Here is a 25,250-nt window from a genome sequence, read left to right on the forward strand (position 1 = left end):
TGTAGAATCGTCCACTGCTTGCCGCGTTTTTAAGAATTGCACATACACGGTATCCATGTACACGTCGACCTATTTTCACTTAAAAAAAGATCCCAGAATTGCATAAAAATGGCATTGCGCATACTCTTGACTTTATCCATGTACACATCGACCTATTTTCACTTAAAAAGTCAAAGAAAAATTGACAAAAATCCAATTCTTCTTACTCTTGTAATAAGCGCCAAACAAATAAGTGGGCGATTCTGCACTTTAGCAGCGAAATTGTTTCTAAGTGCTTATTGGCTAAAATCCGGATTGGAATTTTCGGAAAATGTCACATTACATGTCTCATGATCTCTCATTTCTCTGAGATAAAATAATCTGTGATTCGAATTGTGTTCTTCTCAGATTATTGCTAAAGTCCTAGCTAGTAACCTTTATCGCCAAACTACCTGTTGCAGTGTTCGTACACATTTCTGCACATGGAAATTAAGTAAAGGACCATTAATGAAAAAAATTAAGGACTTATGAGCAAATGGGAACTGAATAAATTCAATACATGAAAATTAAAGTACTTTTAAGGACCATTAATGAAAAAATTAAGGACCTATGAGCAAATGGGAACTGAATAAATTCAATTGAAGATATTATCTATGCCTGAATTTCCCTTTTGTAATACCATCCTAAAAATAAAATAGATCCCTAAGTAGTACACATTATTACTAAACATGAATTAACATAATTGTTAATAAGTTTGAAAATAAAATAAACTTTATGCAATTTATCAAGTTGCATTAAATATTTTACACTTATAATTGTTGGTCATATTTGAAAGATGATAAGTGACATTTACGTTTTACTAACAGTTTTATGTTGATTTTTGTATGTCTCATTTTGTCACATACTTGGTCAGTGTAGAGGTTTAGTAAATAAGCAGGCAGATTTTATGTCAAACTGAATAGGTTAAAATGAGAAGTAAGATCATAATCAGCATGATTCATAACCAAAAGACTGAATGCTGTCACCGCAGCTGCTTGTCTAGAGAGAGACCTGCTGATTAGAACAAACCTAAAAGGACTGATGTAGGCAAGATTGGCAAGTCTTGAATGTTAGTCAGCTCTGTTTGATGCAGTTAGTGTCGTAGCTTCGTGTACATATCCAGGGATTGTAACCCAGTTAATATACTTTAAGGTACCAATAAGTCATTAAAGCACCAGAGGTGATAAGTTGTTTGTATTATTTTAAGTCTAAATAGATGCATAGTAGAATATGTTTTATTTGAATTTTTACAATTTTTTTTTTTTATCTTGTGACCACAGTGAGTGTTAATGAAAGGCAATAACTCGCTTTAATATGTAGACATAATTTTTAAGGGTAAGCAGTTATAAATAAATAAATTAGGTAATTAGATAACCTTGGTCATAATGGATTTACAAGACCACTACTAAATTTTATTTTTAACAATATTTGTTAAAAAAGCCCTATTAAAATCAAAATCTAATAAAATTTCCCAGTTTAAAGTATATGTAATTTATGACACAGATTCTTAAATGATATTAAGATAATTACGCATTAAAAGCTACTGAGCATTTATGTTTTGTAACAACAACAGTCCACAAAATATTTATCCGTCATTTTAATTTGAAACCTTCCCAGACATTTTGCCTAGTTTATATCGATTTCCTTCTCTTTAAGCATCTTTTCTAATAATTAGAGATTTGTTTCAATATGCAAATCAATGCTCTCACTAGTTTCTGCGTCTTTATCTCCTAACTTGTCATCCTCTCCACAATGTACCTATGAGGGTTTAATTGATCTGTTAAAAGTTAAATAGTCCAACACTCCCGACAGGCGTGAAGCATATTATCGCTATGTCTGAATTGGGTTATTAAATTATGGCAAAGCACACAAGGGCTATCTGCCTAAAGGGAGGGATACCTTCGTGGAGGACTTTCTAAGTGAAACTGGCTCGTATACGCATTACACATGGGGAAAGCGAGGAAAACGCCCATACAGCCAGCCTGTTCGCGGGATTCGAACCTCAGACCGAACTACCAGTGTTCAACGTCTTTACCGCTCGGCCTGTGGTGGGCCTTGCTATGTCTGAAATTAACTATCAGACAAAGGTTTAAATAAGCCTCTTATTTAAAAATAGCTTAGAACATAAAGGCATGTTCTGATGCTAACAAAATCAATTAAAGCTCACGGTGACGTAATTAAACAAGAACAGTCAAATTTAAACTAATAATGTGGACTTGTGGTTAAAGATTATACAATTCAATTTTAATTTAGTCTGGCTCAATAACTATCATATGAGGAAATAGAAATGGGGAATTAAAGTAAAGGTTGAAATCATAAACAATTGGGTAATTTACATAATAACAACTGCAGATATCTTTGAAGAAAAATTTCCTTTATGCATTCAGTTTCTTTCTTCAACGCGTTTCCTTTTCGTTTTAGAATTTTTGGATTTAATTAAGGATTTCTGATATTCTAAAAAACACTAAATGCATTTAGAATGTACAGAAAAAGCGGCTAATTTTATTTCTTCAGTAATATGAACATTCGGAAGCAATATGAAATATATATAGTAAAGGCCGGTTAGGGCTGATGTGGCAGAATTTCTAGAATTTAGTGACACACCGAGCAACAAAATCTAGAAATGGTAAAACTTTTAGAATTTAGAGCAGGCATTGGAAGCAGAATTTAGAAAGGCACTAGGCAGCAGAATTTAGGATCCACAGAGATTGCATCAGGTGGGAAAATGCCTAGTGCCAGCTATCTGCTTCTTAATGCATGTATGATGCATTAAGAAATATTAGATGAATCTTTTAAATCCTAAATTTTTTTATTAATAAAGAAATTAAAGTTTTCAATTTCTTTATTAATAAAAAAATCCCTTTCTATAATGCTTGCCCATGTGATAAGATCAGAAGCATTTTTGATATTTTCCATGCTTCTGTCTAGTGAAAAGTAGAGAAAATAAAGAGAAGATAAATATGTTAAGATTTTAGCATCAGAAGTAAAACATTCAAATATTATGTTTTCATTGTTCTTCCAGATGTTCTCCAAAAATTAAGAAATTCATTCCAAACTTTCTGTAAAATACATCCATTACGTGTTGATACCATGGAGACATTTTTCATTTTGTCATATATTTCTCAAATCTTCTAGAATTGTGGGTCTATAAGTCTTGCCTTCAAATCCTTCTAATCTTTCCAAGCTGCAATGTCTAAAATCCTAAAGAAAATTATCCCTACCAATGCTGTAACAGCAAAAGGCCAAAAATATTTTGGGAAAAAATAGGACAGGAAAAGTATAAAATTAATTTTGTAGAGAAAACTGATGCACTTTCTGAGAATTTTGAATATTCTGAGACAATTACATGGGAAAAACTCTTACTATGAAAAAAATTAAAAACAAGACATTTTTAATTAATTACATAGCTAATTTTGCTTTTGCTAAGAGCTGTTTCGTAAATTGTGCTTTATAGCATTATATCTTGTTTATTTTTCAAATTTAAAATATTGTATAATAAGTTGCCAAAATGAAACTTTATAATATTACAGTGAAAAATAAAAATGTTTTATTTTAATGTTATTTTTTTTAAATATAATTTCAATATATTACCATTATTTTAATAAAATTTATCAATGTTACGATGCTGTCGAAAAATTTTCAGATCTCGGAATTAAAAAGTTTCTGTAGAAATTAATCTTAAAATCGCCAAAATGTTGAAAAGTCGCCAAATTTAGAACCGTTTAATAAAAGAATTCATATCCCCCAAAGCGAAAAGTTGTTTAAGAGCTCTTTACTAGAAAAAATTAATTTCTAAATGCTTATGTTTCGCTTAGAAGTTCTAGTACCCCATCATTTATATTAGAAATAGAAACAAATTATAACTCATGAACCCATTCAAAAGATAACCATATATACGGCAGTGAATCGCCAAAAATATTCCTCAAAATGCTAATTCACACTCAAAATGGCAGTCGTAAAAACAGCCGGAAATTTCAGATGATTAAAATTAAGGACCTTCTGCTGATTTTGGCCAAAATTAAGGACTTTTAAGGACCAAAAATCGATTCCATAAAATCTAAGGACTTTTAAGGACCGTACGAACCCTTTGTTACCATATTCCAAAGATTAGCCAACGAGAGACATCCCTGCAAGCTATCAAAGCCGTATACGATGTGCGAATGCCAAATAATAGCAATTTAAGCAATTTTATATAAGTTACTTCCAGTGATTAATGTTACTTATTAACGACATATATATGTAATGTGTGATGTGTAGATGGATAAAGTCAAGAGTGTGCGCAATGCCATTTTTGGGCAATTCTGGGATGTTTTTTTAAGTAAAAATAAGTTGACGTGTACATGGTTATGGCGAATACGGTTTTCAATCAGTGCTAAAAGCAATAGCCAAAAGATTTCCGCCGAAAAAATAATTCTGCAACTTATTCAAATTCGAAACCGGAAGGGTTTAATTTTTATTTTATATTTTAAAACAAAATAATATAAACTGTATTAAAAATTATCTGTAATTAATAAATGTACATTTTCTTTTTATTCATACTTTTTTTACTCAAACTTACAAATCGCGCCAACCTGGTTGCGATAATACGTAAGTACCGAAAAGGATGACAAAGACAAAGCTGTGCCACTAAATAACAATACTGTTTGCAGAAGAAAGATGAAATGAGTGAGGATATTGAAATACAACTTGTTGAAAAGCTGAAAACAAGAAAATTCTCGATGCAAATGGATGAACCAACTTTGAGAGATAGTGAGGCCGTACTTGTTACTTATGTAAGATATATTCATAAAGGGGGGATTTTGCTGAAGAAATGTTCTTCTGTAAATCATTAGAAAGCACCACTACCTCCAAAGATATTTATAGTAAGCTAAAAAATTACTTAGATATAAAAAATATACCAATAAAATATATAATACATCTCGTACTGCAGATGGTGCTCCTAATATGATGGTTGAAAAATAAAATAAATCACGGAATTTGAAAAAAAGTTGCTTAAAATTGACAAAAGATGAGAATCCAGAAATGGATCTTGTGCATTGTGTTATTCATAAAAACCTGGTTAAAGTGTATCAATGCTATAAAAGCTAGGGCCAAATGTAAATGTCTTTTCAAGTTATTTTATGAAGAACAAAATGAAGAAAGACTATACGAGATTTATACTTCACACTCAAGTAAGAAGGCTGTCGAAAGGGAACAGCTTGGAAAGATTTACGGAACTATTTGATACTCTTAGTTATTTTTTAAGTGACAAACCTGAAATGAAAAATCCGTTAACGGATGATAACAAGCCATTTGTGAGTTATTTAGCCGATATCTTTGAAAAATTAACTATATTAAATAAACAACTTCAAGCAGCAAATAAAACTTATGTCGATGCAAATGAGAAGATATTCGGTTTCATTATCTTTGTTGAATTTTGTCAGGCATATATTATTTACCACAAAAATTTTGAAAAGTTTCGTTGGCTCTAAAAATGTGACGTGACGGATACCGCTATACTTGTTATTGTCGATCTAAAAAATTTGGGGTTAATCCTAGTATCCGGTGCACACGGGATTTGTCTACTTTTGGCGACTTTATGATGAGCAATAAAAACGGGACATATACGATGAGTAGTAAACGGGTCATTCAAAGAATATATATAGTTATTCATAGTATATACTTAGTATATAGTGTATAGTATATACATAGACGTTGTTTGAGTATGTATATAGTGTATAGTTAGGCGTTGTTTGGGTAATTTTTGGTGTTGGCGATAATTTTCAAAATCGCGCCAAGGCTGCAAGGCTGCACCGTATACTAGGATTTTACCAAAATTTATCGGCTGATTTAAAAGGTTGTGTTGCTGAAACAAAATTGATTTCCCAACTTGGATGATGCAGCCAATGCTAGTGGATTTGGCTGATATTTCAAATATGCAGTAAAAGGAATAATTCGCAGAAATGCAAAATGATGAGTCAATTAAATCTTTATTTATTATAAAAGGAGCGATGACATAGCTTTGTGAGGAAACCAGAATCCGATATCTAAATACAACAAAAATTTGCAAGAGAACTATTGTTACCGTTTCCATCTTCATATATTGCTGAATGCGGATTTAGTGCTATAAATGATTTGCTGCTAAAAAAAAAAAAAAAAAAAAAAAAAATTGTTGGATATAATGAAACCGGGAGATTTGAGACTCAAGTTATCTAAATTGGAACCTGACATAAAATCTCTTTGCAGCAAATATCAAGCGCAAGGAACTCACTAAATTTAAATAATACAAATTACTAATACTTAAAATATTTCACTAAAATGAGTTTGTTCTTGAATTTCAGTTTTCCATGTTTTGAAAGTTTACTTACTGTATTTGCTCACAAAATTTCGTAGTCATTTCTTCCCAAAAGCTATCATTCAAGTTTCTTTTGCGAACATTTCAATTTTTAAATATTAAACATTTTGTATATACTAGGTGGAGCTTAATAATTTTAGAGAGGATTAGGTGGGGCATAGCACAAAAAAGGTTAGGAAACACTGTCCTACACAGTGTTGAACCTTTGCAAACTTGAAGAATTACCCATTTGAACGTATTAAGTATATTGCTTCGTTGGATTGCTTCTACTTTTGCAACCTCCGGCACCAGAGCTTTGATTGGGACTTGTTTGACCAGACCACTCGTTTGTAATCGATTAGCCTTCTGTTTTAACCGAGTAACAAAATAAACAGAGAAACACGACAGTGTAAAACTTAAAATTAGGTAAAACAACAAGCATATTATAGCGTATGAAACCCTATTGATGTCGAGGGTGATCAGACAAAGTTTCCTTTTCTTTAGATTAGAAGCAAAAACATTCTGCAGAATTTGTTCGCTCTTGAAGAAAAGGAATTTTATTAAAAAAATCTACGCCCAAAAAAGGTTGCTGTTTCGCTTATTTTTAAGTAACTGAACTAATTTTACTACACTACCAGGTGACTTTTCGTCTCGTTTTAAACTTTGATTACTACAACACAATTCATAAATAGGAAATATAAAAACAACTAAATTATTACACTGACTTGAATTCTCTAAAATAAAGGGAAAAGCTAAACTTCTGCTGCTTGCAACCTTACCAGTACAATAGTAATGCGATATTTACAAATCCAAAGTATTAAATCCTAAGAATCTCTCTCTTGAGAAAGCATATTTCTTCAGGTATAAGTATGTGTGAAATTCACCCATCTCTATGGCAATACATTCCTAGGAAGAAAACGGGATTGTTATGTACTGTATCTTGCCCGAGCTTTTTCGCTTAATTTGAGATGTTATCTCTTATTTAAATCTCTGGAACTACTCTGATATGTGCCCTCAAATCGCCAAACATTTTTGGCGAGAAACTCCACGCTGCCATATTGCTATCTAAATTTTTTGTCTACATTTCGAACTTTAAGCCTAAAATGTCTCCAAAAACACGGTTTTCGCGAATGTAAAAACCACGTTTCGAACACACAATTTAAGCTAAAAATCCGAAGCAAAAACAGAAAATTTAGATAGCAAAACCGTAAAGTTTCTAACTAAAATTATTTGACAAGAGTCCATGTACACAGCGATATGTTTTAACTTAAAAAAAGATCTACGAATGGCACAATCTAGGCAAAGAACGAATCTACGAACTACGCACACCTCGCTTTAATAAATTAACATAACAATAAATTTCAAAGAATACCATGTACACTGCATCCTGTTTAAACTTAAAAAAATCTAAGAATTGCACAATTTAGGCAACAAATGAATCTACGAACTATGCACACCTCACTTTAATAAACTAACATAACAATAAATTTCAAAGAATACCATGTATACAGCATTCTGTTTCAACTTTAAAAAACATCTACGAATTGCGCAATTTAGACGGTTTGCACTAATCAACAAAATAACTAAAATAAATTTCAAACAATTCAAAAAAACAATAACGACAGAAATTCATATTAAAAAAGCAATGAACATAACATTCTACAAAATAAGAACAAGAATAAAATAAAATGCACTTACCATGAATTAATGCTTTTCGAACATGAGAAATACCAATTACATGCCGCCACGTAATCACTATAGTATTTATATGACAGCCAGACACACTATCCAGAAAATTCATTCTATGGTTTACAAATAAATACAAATCCTTACTTCTATCATGCACAGCCACTAAAAATAATCTCCCCACACCTCCAAATACCCACTGCCCTCAACAGGATGGCCACGACGATATTTCTTTTTGCCGAACTTCAATTCAACAACTTCCAAAATTTTCTCTTTCCCCCTAGCTTCTCAGACACAGAGCATGACGCGAACCAACGAACTCCAGCGAAAGATTTTTCAACGTCAACAGGGTTGCCGTACAACACGCAATCGAGCCAAAAACCAGCGCAGAACACATATCGCCACATTTGGTGAAATTAGGACGTTTATCAGAGTTGTACCAAATCTCTTTCCAGTTACGTTTCCTAGTGGTGTAGACGAAATGATACTTTTCTATTAATGGCGTTTCAGTTTTCGGAGAAGATCAAACACTAGCGACATCTATCAAGTCAAATACATGTAAAGTGACAAAAAAATAAACTCTCTATGACAAGAAAGCATAATTTTATTAGCAAGATTGCTATTTCGAAAAGACTTATTTACATATAGCTACCTCGAACGATGATCGCAATTACCATTCTGCAATGGCGAAAATACTAAGAAAGAAATACTACGAAAGAAAACAGCTCACGTTTATTAATACCTAGCACCAGTCGCAAAATGCAGCAGCCTCTTTACATCGCATCATGAATGCCGTGCAGTTACATAGTTACGAATAAAGATGAAGAACGAACATCAGTGCAGCAATTTTCTCTCCTAGATTTTCATTTGCTTAAAGTGTTAAATTGGAAGCTGCTATGCAGAAGCATCTGTAAGTTAATTACAAATAAATCTGATACGGGGTGCCATGTGAAAAATTGAAGAAATAAACATCAGCCCGACACTGGCTGACACCATCTAGATGAATTTAGGCAGCGGCGACTAAAAATATTTTCCGCAGTTTTGAAAGAAATCAACAGTTTTTAGACCTTCAGTGTAACATGAAATGCTTCTGGTAAAATCTACTTGTTTTTATTTTTTGCATTTATTATGAATTTAATGAAACGGTCATTCTTTTTATGACGCTTTTAAGAGCTTTCATTACGGAGTTAGATTTCTCGCCAACATTAATGTTTGGCGCCAAGTGGAGCCCCATTACAGAAAATTACCGATAAAACAATAGAAGATTCAACACAAGAAATAATACGTTAATTAAAATAAATCCACCGACCCAGACCAAGAATGAAGAACGTTAGCAATTATTGCCAAGGTTATTACTCTTTTATTTAAAAATAGTACAAAAAATTTCTCTCAAAAACGTATTTTTATTGAAATATGAGAAATGTGTGGGCCGTGTAAAACATTGTTATTTCAGATCATTATCTACTATACAGGTATACAGTCTAAGATGGCGTCTATTTCCTGTCTTGCTAAAATCCAATGCTGTGATATCCAGCTGTGGAATTCGAACTCCGAGATGAAGAAAGTTCTTTTGTTATTCGAACATTTGCCACTGTCTTTCAAGGTTCATGTCTAAAAATAAAATGCAACATAATAAAAAAACAATGCAACATAATAAGTTCAGTTTCAAGATGATAAATGAAGTACATACACATAATAAAGTAAACAAATATTAATAACTTTATAGACATACAGTCAGATTCCTAATTGGCCGGGGTAATAGTGGGAAGGACATCCAGAGATAATTCAAAATCATGGTTAACACGAATGTAGTAAAAGAAGAACAACTCTTAAATAAAAATTAATATAAAAATACTCTAGAACATTTACCTGTATTTTCAAACAGCTTAGGCTGGAGAATTCTTTCAGTTAGTTATGTAAATTAAATCTGTACTGAAAACAACGAGAACGTACTGTAAATAATGAAGGAGAGAGCTTAGTTGAAACGAGTAACTTAAGTAATAACGACTTAAGCATCGTGCTTCGGGCCAGATGCAACCCTTTTCTATATCTAGCCCATGAACGGAACATCTAGACTTCGACATTTGCAAGTACCATCGATCGGTTAGCATAGTAATTAAAGAATGAGCTGAATACACGAAAAATCATGTAGGGCTTATTATCAAATATTCTTGTTGTTGTTGCTAATGCTCACTTGTCTGACCTATAACCCAAGCCTACGATATTCCTCGTGGCTAGGAGCGCACGTTGACGCCTGTCGTTGGCTACAGCACCTTTCAGGTGACATTGAGATTCAGCTCAGTTCTGCCCCCAATTTTGATGGAGTGTCTCTGGGGTGGAAGGGTCCAACGGTCTCTCACCCCTCTTCCCCTACTACCAACCTCTCGAGAGGACTTTTCCATGCCTTCTCCAGGATTCCATGCCAGTTCTCCAGTTTTGAATCCAGCATGGAATCCTGGAGAAGGCCAATCCAGGCCTTCTCCAGGCTGAATAGACGAAGGCCTGGATTGGATTGGCCTTCTCCAGGATTCAAACCTGGGCCTTTCGGCACGGCAGTCAGCTACGCTAACCACTAGACCGGTTGCGTGGCGATAACCAAATATAGACGGCCCCAGGGAACCAACAAAATTCTGAATGTAGGAATTTAAGAACATATTACATAGGTTTTCGTTCTATCTTGATTATGCATCATTTGAAATTTATATCCAATCGTGAAAGCTTTTCTCCATCTGTAAGTTTATTTACTATATTTCATTGTTTTGGAGAAAATTTTACATGGATTGCTGTTTAAACATCTTGAATATTCTATTGAATTTTCTATTGAATTAGAAGTAAAAGATCATATCTCTCCTTAATTGGTAGTGGAACTAAACACCGTCGTACTGTCACACGTCTGGTGCTCAAGGCTCTTTCTTGCCAACGACAGGCGCAATCAATCGTGACTCCTTGCCACGATGAATTTTGTCGGCGCCATCTGATTCAGACCAGCGAGATTAGTAATAACAACAATAAAAAAAAAGGTTATGATACAATTATCCCTTCCCCAGTTTTTGAAAGATAAGCAAAGAGTATTAATCTTATGCGTAGGTAATCACACCCCTGCTTTCGATTCGTGTGGATATGTTGTGTGGGGAAATTCCAAAGCGAAAATTATTCATAGATTTCTTATTCATCGGAGCCCACCAGCAGCCGAGCGGTAAAATCGCTGACACTGGTATTTCCGACCTAGGCTCGTTTCCAGGCGAAAGGGCTGTGTGTACGGACGTTTTCGTGGTTTTCCCATGTTTCATAACGTGTATACAAGCCAGTTTCCCTTGGAAAGCCCTAAACGAAGGCATCCCCCCTTAGGCAGATATCCCTAGAGTGCTTTGTCATAATCTACCAAACCAATCTAACTTGTTAAAGCTTAGTTAACTCAGTGTTAACCAAGTTAACTTAGCGCTTGCTACTCATACATTTAACTTGGTTAACTTAGAGCTTGCAACTCACACAGTAAAAATGTGAAAATTTAACATAAATAGCTTAGAAACAGATTAAGTAAAGGAAAAAAAGCTGAAACAAAAAGTATAAAAAAAGGAAAGAAAATCTGAAAGCTTTCAGATTTTATATTACCCATAAACGAGCCTTTTTTTTTTTTTTCGTTTACATATGCATACATGTTTCGTGAGAATTTGGGGTAACGCCACTTTAGGCTAAAATGATATTTTAAAACATCATATCTTTAGAACTTCCAATAAACAGTCTCGCGCTCTGGGAATAAAAATAAGTTTTTCCGTACAGTGTTGCGACGACTCGCTTTGAAACCGTTGAGTTTTTAATAAAATTTATTAAAGTTATGAAATAGACAATAAAACAAATCTGAAATTCCAAATTTGGGCTTCCAGGAGTCCATATTCTAGTGGAGGACTACGTTATTCAAAAGCGGATGTTTCTAGGTACCGTTGCTTTTTATAGTGCGGAAAACATACCTTCATTCATTCAGATTCTTCATTATTTAATATCTTTAAATGTAATAGAGGGCGGTAATATTTGGTGACCACAATTTAAAAAGTGAAACGCCGTTTATAGTGAAAAGACGCAAAATGCCGTGTAGAAATTAATAGCTCTTCTGGGATAAAAAGTTATGTAATTAAAGTTTATGTAAAAGAGTTGTGAAGCCACAAAACAAATTTTATGTAAAGTCATAAAAAATAAGATTAAAATCAAGTCAGCCTATTTACGTTTACCTGAAAGGCTGATACAGCTTTGGAATACGATTTCCTTCCTGTCAATAAAATAATCTTACAAGAATATTTTGGGCTTGAAACTGAAAGTCACTGATCTTGAACTAATAAACATCTTTTTAACACTTACAAGCTACGTTCATTCCATTGATTATACCAGCGTTTCTGACAGGGCTTAATTTCTAAGGTTAGAAGTGCCGGAGCCCTATGGACGACCGTCAGCAAAGAAGAACAAGATTGAATAAATAAAATGACTATTAAACTCATTAATCATTTTAAAATTAAATAGTTAATTATTGTCAAATTAATTAATAGCTATTTAATTAATGTTCATAAATTATTATTTAATCAATAATTATTATATAATTAGTTAGTTAAAATTTAATTGATAATTATTAGATAATTAATTTTTATTTATTGAAATAATTAAAGATTGAAATAATTAAAATTAAATAAAATGTAAAGAGATATATTAATAATCGCTTATTAAATTTCAATTTAATTTTTTATTGTTAAAATAAAATTTTTGAGATAAAATTTCCACTGAAATTGTTCAATTACATAAAAGAAGTGACTTCTTATTCAGGGCTCCGGTGCGTTCCGGCTAGAATTATGATTCATTACAAAAACTAAGAAGCACCGGTGCCGAGATCCGGCCCAATTTAAGCTCTGATCGTAGGGGGGGGGGGAGTTCATTTATCATCACAAAAATTAAATATATTTAATGAAAATTCCAGGGCGAGACAGAATAGGGGTATGAGTGGGTGGAAACAAAAAATGAGGGTAATCTTGGTGAGACAGAACGTTTTCTTTGACCGCGGCTCTGTGGTGATATAATTATAGCCATCAAGCACATGTATGTCAGGGGTAAAATGCGTCCTAGAGAATCTGATTTCTAAGGATGAATGTAAAGTTGCTGGTTACGCTTTCCCCCCATTAGTGGATAGTGTGGGAAAAAGACGATGTATAGAACTTGCTTGAGGAGTTAGTTTATCTCAATATTTCACTCTTATTGCACTCGCTGTCACTTAACGCACATTTAAGAACACAAATTTTCCTTCCTGCGAGGATAACTAACTGTAAGCATCGATAACAATACACTAGATACGATGGCATGACGAGAAATTTACGCGTTCCTAAACAAACTCCCCCAAATTTATTCCCTTTCTTAAAGGGAAAGGTTTCCGCATGTGCGTGAAGGGACTTTACTTGAATATCTCATGTTCTTATGAGTTCGTGTTTCTAGGGAAATAGAGTATTGCAAAGTCTGCTTATTGTTAAACTAAAACGTCAGGAATTCTAATTTTTTTTCCCTTTAAATTGTGGTTCAGTTTTATAAAAAGAAGTACCGGAGCTCATCTTATTTAGGGCTCCGGTGCGCTCCGGCGCAATTTAAGCACTGGTTTCTGAAACTTTTTTCAAGTGGGGAACACTTCTTGAATTTTGAATGTTTTGCAGACCACCTTATTTTATCCCCTTCGAAAGCAACTTTATGTTCTTAAATTTAATTAAAATTCATTTTTACTCTTATCAGAGATTTATCCCAAGTGAGACTGCCACGTCCGGGATTTTAATTAATTAAATGTGCCTGAGGGATTAATTTCATCCAGCCAGAGTTGCAGCTTAGCGTGATAAATCTGATCATGTAACGGAGGCTATCTTCCTATTTATATGTTGATATTAAGTAATTAAAATCGTTTATTCTTAATTCAAGGCTGTTTGAGTTTGGTTAATCGTTACCTTATTAACTAAAAGTTAGTCATTTAAACGGGATAGCGGTTAGTGGCTCTAACTACCGAATGGCCCGGCTTGAATTCCGGAGATGGCATGGATGCTTGCAAATGTATATAGCTTCATTGCGGTATGGGGGCATTCTAAATATATGGCGGGCCGAAGGTCCTCTCGTGTGGATTAGTGGTAGGAAAAGAGGAGTGGGAGAGCCTCGGAACCCCCCCCCCTCCAGATGCCTTTCCTCAAAATTGGAAAAATCGTACTGTCACTCAAGGCTCTTGTCAGCGATAGGTGTAATCTTGCAACGCTTGCCACAATGGATTTAGTGGTCTTGTTCTGATATCAGACAAGCGAGATTAGTCTTAAAAACAACAAAAGTTAAAATAAATGTTGGCAGTCTCATTAATGAGGTAGATCAGTTTGCACAGCTGCTCTATATTTAGACGTATGCTGGTAAGTCTACTTTCGACACATACAATTAAGTCGATTATAGTACTTTATTTTTATCTGAGTTGGCGATGGAAACCCTTTATCACACAGACGAATTTTCACACACAGTTTTCGTGTACTTTATCACGAAAACTGAATTATAATTTTTAAAACTCATTTATGCAATTCCTGTATTCCGTTCCCACTAGTAACGAGCCCATTGGCGCCATATGTGCATAGAAAGAAAAGCGAGAAAAATCCCATAATCATAGAGCTTTAAGTTCCTCTTTTGTTGTTAAGAGTTGAGTGAAAATTCCGTATACAATGTAACGGTAGTAAATTTCTTAAAATAGCGGTCTTAGGGCGGGGATTGCTATGATGCTTAATTTCCACACTGTGAGATTTTCTGTTGTTATATGGTATTCGCAGTTAATTTGAATTTTGTTTTTATCTTAACTGGAAATTTAGAAAGACAACAATGGCAAACTTCGAAAACGACAAATTAAGAAACGATGAATTACATTATCAAACTAAAATTCACTACTAAGAACATATAGTGAATTTGATTTTCAGAAAGCAGCGCCTCCTTTTACTCTGTATCCCGTGAAGAACATCAGTAAAACAAAAAAAAAAAAAAAAAAAAAAAAGAAAGTAAAAGCCAGGTGGCCGCCATCAGTCGACGAAAAAGGTGAATTTCTGGTTGACGGTTCAAATCAGTGAACTGAACTAGTACGTGAGTATCAGTGAACTAGTACGAGTAAAAAAATGTTTGATATTGAACTAATTATACGTAATATTCTTTTTAACACTTATGGGCTCGTTTATTCCATTAAATCATAAAACAACACACAAAAATTTAATTTTGAAAAACTAAATATGTTAATATTATCTTTTTAAATTTTAATATCGAATTTTATGTATAAAACATGCTCCTAAAGGAAAAACTCAGAACTTTCTGCTCTGAAAATCTCGCTGGATGCACTCCGACAACCGACGCGTGGCGCCCTCTTTTGTACACTTAACAAGTTAAAAGCAATCGCTGAAACTTCATTTCATTGAATTACGATTTAATCAAATATCATCATCACTTAAGACATGATGTCATTTCCATGAAATTAAGGAATCATCTCAATTAGCAATTTAAAATATGTTGAATGGGAAACAGAACGGCATTAAGAAACGAAAAAACATTGTTTGCGTTAAAACTTTTTTGAAACTATTTAATTCTATGTCATAAGTTTGCAAGCTTACTAAATGCAGCGCGATCAGAAAATATCGAGGATTCAGGACTTAGGGCATAGAGGTCCAGAAATGAGTGGGCATATCAACCTTCCTTATCTTCGCTCTACAAATTAACCCTTTCAAATTGCCTTACGCAGTGAGTAATATAGTAAATTCAAAATAACCCTCACCTACTCAAATTCACTTATGCATTGCAGTCTTTTTGTCCGGCGCTCAATGTTATTTTTCAGACAGCAGAACAAATGTGACCTATCAGAATCTTTGCATAAAACTTCTGCCCCGTGATAGAGTTTGTGGGAAAACATGCAGCACTATTCTGGCACATTGCGCATGATGTTTGCGTATAACATGAGTCACTGGTCATAAGATTGATAGTTAAAGGTAATTTTTTCTTTCTCCCCCCTGCTGATGGAAGCCTACTGGTTGCAATATTTGCACAGATGGTAAAAACAATTATTTCCCCTAGATTTTGTTTTCGCGTAGATCAACCAGTGAAAGGAATTAAGATAACAGGATCTGATTTTAAGGAGACTAACTGCGTAAAATTTCCACTAGCTAGAATTTCTCGAAACCTTTTTCTGAACGAAGTGTTGAGGACTGATAGCAGTTTGGTTAAATTTTAGCTATATGTGCGTTTATCAACATATCTTTATTTCCAAATCTTTCTGCGAGAAGTTTTACTGAAGTTTCGTAATTTTCTTTGGCTAGTTTCTAAACCGTCTGGCCCACCAGGGGCCGAGCGGGAAAGTAGCTTTCAGCGGACCGAGGTTCGAATCCCGCGAACGGGCTGGCTGCATGGGCGTTTTCGTGGTTTTCTCCACGTGTAACGTGTATACGAGCAAGTTTCCCTTAGAAATCCTCCACGAAGGCATCCCTCCTCTTAGGCAGATAGCCCTCGAGTCTTTGCCGTAATTAAATAACTTAACCTCTAAACCGTCTGATACGCAATCGTGTTTCATAGCGAAACAATAGCTAGCTCAGAAACTGAATTCTTAAGAAATCGTCATCTGTCCAATCTTTGATGGAATACTTACTTTGATGGAATTTATATTGTCAAGCATACAAGCACTTTGTTTTGGTGTATGGCTGATGAAAAAGTGTTCAAAAATATCAGCCATTCACAATTCGGTACTACTCGGTTTCGAGGGCCGTAAAAAATTGTGCGAAAATGTACGCGCAAAAGCGCCAAATCCAGCAAACGCGCCTATTTAACAGCGCGCCAAATCTAGCGTACGCGCTGATTTCAGACTGCGTAAGTTTAAATAGTTCTATATTTCTTAAGACGCCATTGAAATACTAGTTTAATTTTTAAATCCTTTTTTGATTTTAAATCCTTTTTTGATATCCTATGGATTTAACAATTTGGGAATCGCCCATGACGAAAACTCGGCAGTAGAATTTTGGGTAAAGTGCAGAATCACCCACTGTTTGACGCGTTTTTAAGAATTGCACATACTTGGTATCCATGTGCACATCGACCTATTTTCACTTAAAAAAAAATCCTAGAATTGCACAAAAATGGCATTGCGCACACCCTTGACTTTATCTATGTACACATCGACCTATTTTCACTTAAAAGAAAATTGACAAAAATCCAATTGTTTTTACCCTTGTAAAAAGCGGCGAACAAATAAGTGAGCGATTCTGCACTGTACCGAGAATATTTTCAAAGAAAAGGCATCATTCATCATAGAAAATTCCGTTTGAACTTAACCAACGAGATGAAATTATGCTTTAGTGATAAGTCGGTAGCGAAATAGCGATGCAGGCATCCATTCGGTTATGTTTAGCATTTTTTATATAAATTATAATAATGATCTGAAATAGTTATTGACTCTTATGCTTCCATTCAGTCATGTTTAGCCTTTTTCATATAAATTATAATAATAAAAAAGTATTATATGAAATTAACCTTTCATCTAAATTTTAAACATCAATCTTAGGTAGTTATTTACTATTATACTTCCTTTCTTGCGGCAATTATTATGGTTGCAGCGAATTATTTTATTGCAGCATTGGCATCAACAATAGTTTGGCGATTTTTTACGGCCCTCGAAACCGAATAGTACCCACAATTCTTGCCATAAAACTTCGAAATGGTAATTATTGTTCTGTATTAATTTATTTCAACTTTCTGTTAGCTTTTTAGTTAAATGAAGTTATTTTTCCAATATATTCGTCCAAATCGTTTAAACCGTAGTATAGATTCTTTATACTTATGAATTTTCCTATATCTGCATTTGTTTGTTTTGATTCATTTGATTTTTCAAACAAGAGTTAAGGAAATTTCTATTTCCTCTGCATTCACATTCATTTTTGATTCTGCCAGTTATTTTTATAATGGAAGTCTTTATGTGGCCTCGTTTCCTTTCTAATGTATCAATATCTTCCGTCATTCAATTTATTAATGATCAGTAATTTACTAATTTATTAATGTATCATAGATATCTGTTTCAACAGTTTCAATTGGTTTATTATATTAACAATTGGTTAATTTAAGGGAAAATAGCAGTTATTGGCAGTCCCTGCTTGAGCACCATGTTAAATTGTAAATTAACTAAAATTTGGCAAAATTTAACTATGATCTCTGTTCTCACCGGTCTACCAGCGGCCGAACGATAAGACCGCTAATTACTAGTAGATTAGCATGAATTAGAAATCCAATCAAACAGCACAGCTTTATGAAAATTTGTGGGTTTTTTTAGCCTGTAACGTCAATGTGAAACGAGTTGCCCTTAAAAAAAAACCACATCCCTAGTTGTAGGTTGACGGTATCTTTCAATGCTTGATCATAATCCAAGTAATCCAGTTCAATACTTGCTCTCCTCGCTCAAGCTGATTCTCGATAACTCCTATTTACCTTTACCATTGACGATGTTTGCGACACCACTTCAACATGGAGAACGTTTCAAGCCTGTCCGGACAGATTTCAATCGGAGAGGTGATTCGGGTAGAAGCGTTGACGAAAGGCCAGCTTCCAAACGCATACAATGCAGGCTGCCCTTTAGAATGCCAGTATTGGAAAGATGCCAGCTAAGTTGTTTCCACAAGAAACAACTAAACAAATGTATATTTTCCTTTCAATTATTAAATATGTTTAGTTTATGCGAAGAGTCAGTTGTACTAATCGTTTAAGGCGCCGAAAATGCTGAAGCTGGTCCTGAATAGGCATCCATAGTATTCTTGTGTTTTCCCCCCTTTTTTTAGTGTTTAAAAAATGTACGAATCACCCGGACTGTTGTGATGCTTCTGCAATCACCATCATGACGCTCTCGGAGATTGACTTTTTGCCTCGCTTTGAGGCGCACGACTGCTCTGTGTTGATCACTCATAATTAGATGATGTCGGGGAGGATCATGATACGATATTTAAAGTATTCCATTCCAAATCATTCAATACTTATGCATATTTGAGCCCAAGATTCGGTCAGTTTGTTCTCGAGTGAGCTGCAGCTCGTAAGACAATTCGGTACTCTTCTGTTATCAGGACCGGATTCGTAAATGCATGTATCTGTGGATGGATGTGTTCGTATATGTGTGTATATATGCACGTACGTATGATGTATGTGTATATACCATACATATATATATGCACATACACACATACATACATTACATTTGTGAATTCCGTCTCTATAACAGAAGAGTACTGACATTTCTTTTTGTGTATAGATAAGAATTGCACGATGGTGCTGTCTGCATTTTCTCCCCGAAGAAGCATTGTCGCTTCCAGGGCACTAAATTCTAAGAGTCAGGTGGTTTTTAGTACATATTAATTAGTATATGTATGCTTTAATTTGAGAAAACTGAGCAAGGAAAAAATTCCCGCTGCGCAATTTAAAAATCTGCTGACAAAGATTTCTCAGAGGCTAAACAGACTTGAGTACATTCTACGAGGCGCGTTAGCCATCGGGCTTCTGAATTTGCATGAGTTATTTCGCAACTAAACTAAATGATCTTCGTTTCTAGGGATTAGTTGTTGCCTGTCAATATACCAATAACAATACAATGCAAGACTGTTTTCCTAGAGCTTTGGAGCCCCCCCCCGGACGCTTTACAAGTTGTTCGGGACTTTTCCAGAAAAAACAGATTGGTTTTCGGGGGGGGGGTTAATGTTTTTTACTTACCTAGGCTAAAAAAGAGTAGAATGGTTTCTGTTTTTTTTTTTTTTTTTTTTTTTTTTCCCCCATTTATTTATTTCACCATCATCTGGAGGCTAATTAGAACAAGTACACATCTGCATTGCAACAGATAGGCACGTGATACAAGTATTTTGCCCCAAACAACGCGAATACTTCAACATACTTTTTAAGACAGAAGTTGTGCTATGGAAATATGATGTTAACGAAAAAATCAGTTCCCTTCTTCAAAATCTCTTCAATCAATCAATCAATAAAAAAAAAAAAAAAAAAAAAAAAAAAAAAAAAAAAAAAAAAAAAAAAAAGGGGGGGGCAGGTTGCTAAGAGTAACAATATGTTAACCATATAATATACCCATCAAAAAATAAAGAGCTGTTTCATGGATCTACTAATGTTGAAAATGCAGTTCTTTAGCGAAAAGGCGCCATGAGATCATTAGCACTACACGGACAAGCACTACTACGAATCCGTAATTGGAACTCTAGTTGGAGCCGTAATCTGTAATAGGATACTATTACAGATCCATAGTTAGGGCAATACTCCAACTATGGATTTTCATCTCTTTTCGAAAGTTCTACCATTTTTCATATTACAATATGTTCTGTTACTTGATTTTTCACATTTATTAAATATAAGCAGAGATTTTAAAAATATTGTTCAAGTATAGTTAGCTATCTTCTTCAGTAGACCAACTATTTAAAGCCGTTAGCTTTATTTTCTTCAGTGTCGGGATTTTAGCATATTCATAACGATAAAACTCAGTTTTTATATTCCCGAAGAACAGTGCTCTTAAAATGTAATCCTTGTTATGATTTCATTCGCTGTTTTAGAAAGAAGATAGATAACTGAATCCGGAAAATCATCAAAACTGAATAAGCTAACATAAATAAACTCACTCTCCAAAATGCTCTCCTTCCAACAAAGAATCCGGCATTTTTTGGCCTTTAGTTTCCGGCAGAAGAAGTGCCAGAAGCCCACTGGACACAGCGAGGACGGCGTAGATAACATTAGGTACGGAAGGATGCGTGGCTTTACCCTGCATAAAAAGAATGAAAATTTTCATTACATTTTCATTTCCTTACATTTTATTTCCTCCCACTTTTTTTAGTTTCAATGCTGGTTCAATTTAAAAATTCTAAACGTTACAAATTTAAAATTAAACTAGCTATATTATAATTGGTATGTATACCGTATAAGGTATTTCTCCCTTCTTATTGCATACCTTAGTTTTGACACTGGAAATGACGTCCAGGTCGCAATTGGAAGATCCGGAGTTTAAATTTCGGCAACGAAATTGCACATTTTTCACGTCTTTTGCTCCAAAATAAAAATGTTAAATGATTTCCGCAGTGGTACCGGAACTAAAAAGGTGGTAGATGATGATTCGTCAGCATCAAGATTTGACAGCCTAGTCCCTCTTTTCCAGTTGCTCTTTAAATTGGGCGAGAATGTAAAATGCCTTCCTCCCTCCTGATCGTGGTGTAATTGAAAAGAACATCCAGTGGCTAATCGGTAGATCCGGAGTTCGAATCCCAGCGAGAACACTGCAAATTTTCATGTTTTCTGCTTCAAAAAAATCTAATAACTCTAAAATCGTGACCACATAAATCCTTATTCAGTCTTTATTTTCACACCCGCATGCCGTAGACCTATAATTCCTTTTGCAAATGTGTTTCAAATAACACAAATACGCTTGTTTTTGCAATTTTAAGTTTAAAACGGACAGTTTTTTAAAAAAATTAAGAAAGTAACTTTCTATACGTTCCTCCGATCTTATGCTTATGTTTCTGAAAATATAATATAAAAAAGAATATAATAAAAGACATATAATAAAAGAAAGAGTGTCTTTTGTTCGTGCTGCGCGTAAGCTAATAGACGCAGGACTACGAAATTTGGTATATAGGTACATCTAGACAAAAGCCAGTGCACCTCGAAGCGATTTTTTTAAAAATTCGAATCAGATTTTTTTTTTAATTTTATCTTTCCGATTTTATTGCATCATTTCGAATCATTCTTTTAGAAATGTGGTTTTGGCAACAGGTTTTCATTCAGTTGTATACTGGACTGCTGACTATTGAAAATCAGCACTGTTGCCACTTGAAAAAATAAGGGCGATAATTCTGTGCAGTTTTTGGAAAAATGAGGGAGATAATTCTGTGCAATATGTTTCTCTTGGATACTGGACGTTTGTCGACAGAAGGCTATTTATTAGGATAATTAATATTTGTATTAAGGGATATTGCTTATTTCATTGCAATTTTGTTATATGAATTACATTTTTTTTAAGTTGTTCAGCAGAGTAAAATTCTGCGCAGTTATTAAATTTAACGTTTGATGTTCCCTTCAGGAATTTTTCTGGTACATTTAAAAGCAGACGAAGGCTGGCCGCGTAGCAGCTAGTTCAGAATATAAGAAAAAATACAAAAGTTTGTTTTCCGTAGGACAGAAATGGATCGAGATATTACATTTTAAAGATGCTGATTATTTTCAAGAGTTGTACACAAACTGAAGAGCGAAATGTTTGCATTTATCCTTAGCTAAAAATAAAATATCAGTCTAGAAAAATGTTAGACTTTTTCGTAACAGTTTCTATTCACAAATATCTTACTCTTCTTCCAAAAGGTGTTTTACAATATTGCCGATTTTGTGATGAGATTTTGGATTAGTTATGATGTTTCTTCAAAATTCGAGTTCATTTTAGTTGATCTAACGCTGTGATGTGCTTGTATTAATAGGCATGAGAAGAGGAAGTGTTCTAAAGATTCTTCTTCGTTGTAAACACAGTTGTCTGAGGAAACTATATTGAACTCTGATTGTGTTAATACTAGTGTAGCTACCACTGGTCAGACTCCTGATAATTCTCATCCTCCCCCCAGATCGGTAAATGCTGCTAACGTTAATTGTGTTAATATAACTCATAATACTGATGATAAGACTAAGACCATCAACATTCCGCCTATTGTGGCGAAATCGAAAGAGGGAATTACGTTTTATCAATTTCTTTTTTTAAGCGACGAACTGCCTTAGTTGTAGTTTTTGGCCGACTGAGTGGTGAGCTTTTGAAAGTCTTACTCTTAGATGAGGAGAGGCTTTCTTCTGAGATGATTGACCTCAATATTAGTTTTATTTTAGAAGCTGTTACTGAAAAAGTTTTTACTGGTCAAAAAATCGTGCAGCTCACGAAATACAAGACAAAAGCCCCAATGCCCCTTTGTCAGGCGCAGATATTACCTACTGCAAACTTTTAAAGGATTTATGACATGATAAAGCTCATGTTTTTCCAAATTAAGGTTGAAAAATATGTCATAAAAAACCAGGTTCCTGAGTGTCAGAGCAGCCAGAAATGGCATCATTCGACCGAGAATCGCCATGTGGTCGCTGAGATCTACAGAACTAGTAATTGGTATTACCAAGGTTGCCTGGAGAACCCAAGTGTGAGAACTGTTTTGTTGGACATGTTGCGTCTCACAGGACTTTCTCGAAATTTCCTTCAGTTAGAGAAAGTAAAATTTCTTCCCAAATTAAGTCGGGCATTAACACAGGCACTTAAGCCAAAAACTGTACCACACGAAATGACTCTGCTGAAGCAGCTACACAGAAAACCCAAATTGATAGCCCCCTCAAAACCCTGGAAGAAACACCCATGTTATTTAGCTATTCGAACTTATGCAAGTTCTGATTGAATTTCATCGAGCCTTTGGCGCAATCTTACCCAAATCATTCGAATTTACAAAAGTAAAATTAATTAAATCAAAAACTGTGCAAACATATTAGATAAGATGCATGTCTTATATGAGATTCTTGATAAGGTGTAAGGGCCTTAATGCCCAAAATTAGGCTCCATTTGCATCTGTTTTCCTGATATTCTTGTATGTTTAATACATATTTCACTGCCTTTTACGTGTTATCTTGTTTTCATCTGGCCTGGGTCTTTTTGTACTCTAGTAGCTCGCACTTAAGCTAATTCTCATTACTGTTTATTATTCACACGCAATTCTGCTATTTTGTAATTTGCTCGCAGTCTCCAAGCCTGGTGGCTGGCAGTGGTTAGTTAGGTTACGCTTTACCTCTTTGTTGGCTAATTACATGTGTTGTACCCGCAACGAAAGCTACATCTTGTTGTTACCCAGGATATAGTACAGAGTTGCTTATAATTTCTGGTACTTAGTCTGTAGCTGGTCACTTGGTTTACTTTGAAAATTCATAAAAGTTCGAAAATCTCTCATACGTTGATATACTTGGAAAGCTATAAAACGCGGGTGCCCACAACAGCGAACGCTTCCCGAGTTGAAGAATAGGTATTTCTCTCGTAGTAATAAACTGGGAAGGGTGCATCACCTGAATAATGATCAAAATCTTCAGAATCAAGAGTAGTAGCTGCATTTTAAGCGAGGGAGTCGACGTCTTCGTTTCCTCTATTCACGTTTTTCACTTCGTTTTTATTTCCTTCATGCTTTCACCCAGCCAAGCGAAATTTTAATTCGACGATTTTTTTGGAGGTGGTGAAAATATTTCTTGAACTGGTGCGGAAGCATGTTTAAGTTCGCTATTGCATGCAGCGAGGAAAGGAAATCTGAATTGTGAGCTGTCTGCATTTATGTAAGGAAGCTTATTCTTAAGCTCTAATATTTTGGTTAGCCCCGATAGAAGATATAAAGGATGTATTCCGAAGAGTACGCACAAAGCAGTGTTAGAAGTGGTGGGAAAGGATCTTGCTATGTTGAGGAGAAAGGGTCGTTGAGTGGCACGGAACTGTTGCTTCTTCCTTTCTGTCACAGGTATAGCCAAGGTAACAGCTCCATAATTAAAAATTTTTTTCTTTCACCGTATTGAACAGTAGTTCCAAAATATGAGGATTTAATCCCCAATCATATTCCCTCGTTCTTCTTATGAAGCTAGGCTATTTTTGAAATTTTTATTCTAATGTTTTCAGTTTTGTCTATTTTAATTCCTACAAATTGGTTACAATCTTTGTTCTTTTTTCGTTAATTCGGAAGGCTGGTTTTCTTTTTACTTTTCATAGCTTTTAATCATTGGAAACTGAATCGTCTGTAAGAAACATTTTCATTTAAAAATAATGTTTCTGTATCTCTGTCAGCTCTGATAATTTTGCAGATTTTCGGCTTTGCGTTATTGCCGCTGACATTTTAATTGAATAAGCCGATTAGAGTTTTTGAGTCTGCTTACATTTAAATTTATTTACGTAGTCTTTGACTATAAGTTTACTTTTTGAATTTGACTGCTACTTTAGTTACATCGCCCCAAGTGGCGGTTGATTCTGTTAGCACAAGAAATGCGTTTATGTTCAAAGTTTTGTTTAAAGTCTCTTGTAGTTGCTTTAGACACAGCGAAAATTCGCTTTATGTCTTTTAGGAGTCTGGAACTAGTTAAACTACCAAAGCAACTCAACATCTATAATATTATTATTATTGCACATTTAATATGTCGTTAAATTGTTTCATTTTTGCTT

General features: G+C 34.5%; 1 protein-coding gene across 7 annotated transcripts in view; it reads right to left on the bottom strand.

Annotated features, from left to right (window-relative positions):
- Window positions 1–9,354: 9,354 nt before the first annotated feature.
- Window positions 9,355–25,250, bottom strand: part of LOC118191981 (organic cation transporter protein-like) — a 92,674-nt gene continuing 76,778 nt past the window's right edge. For 6 of the 7 annotated variants that reach the window (XM_035362858.2, XM_035362854.2, XM_035362859.2 and 3 more), the window contains 2 exons: window positions 20,677–20,816; window positions 9,355–9,628 (listed from right to left, as the gene is read on the bottom strand). In XM_035362858.2, the coding sequence (XP_035218749.2) occupies window positions 9,616–9,628; window positions 20,677–20,816 (153 nt within the window). In that variant the 3' untranslated portion in view covers window positions 9,355–9,615. The remainder of the gene's footprint in view (window positions 9,629–20,676; window positions 20,817–25,250) is intronic. The other variant, XM_035362856.2, reaches the window with a different exon arrangement.

Source organism: Stegodyphus dumicola, chromosome 9, assembly GCF_044657685.1.
Source record: "Stegodyphus dumicola isolate Sdum_Otavi_A_Nest chromosome 9, ASM4465768v1".
In the NCBI taxonomy this organism is placed as follows: domain Eukaryota; kingdom Metazoa; phylum Arthropoda; class Arachnida; order Araneae; family Eresidae; genus Stegodyphus; species Stegodyphus dumicola.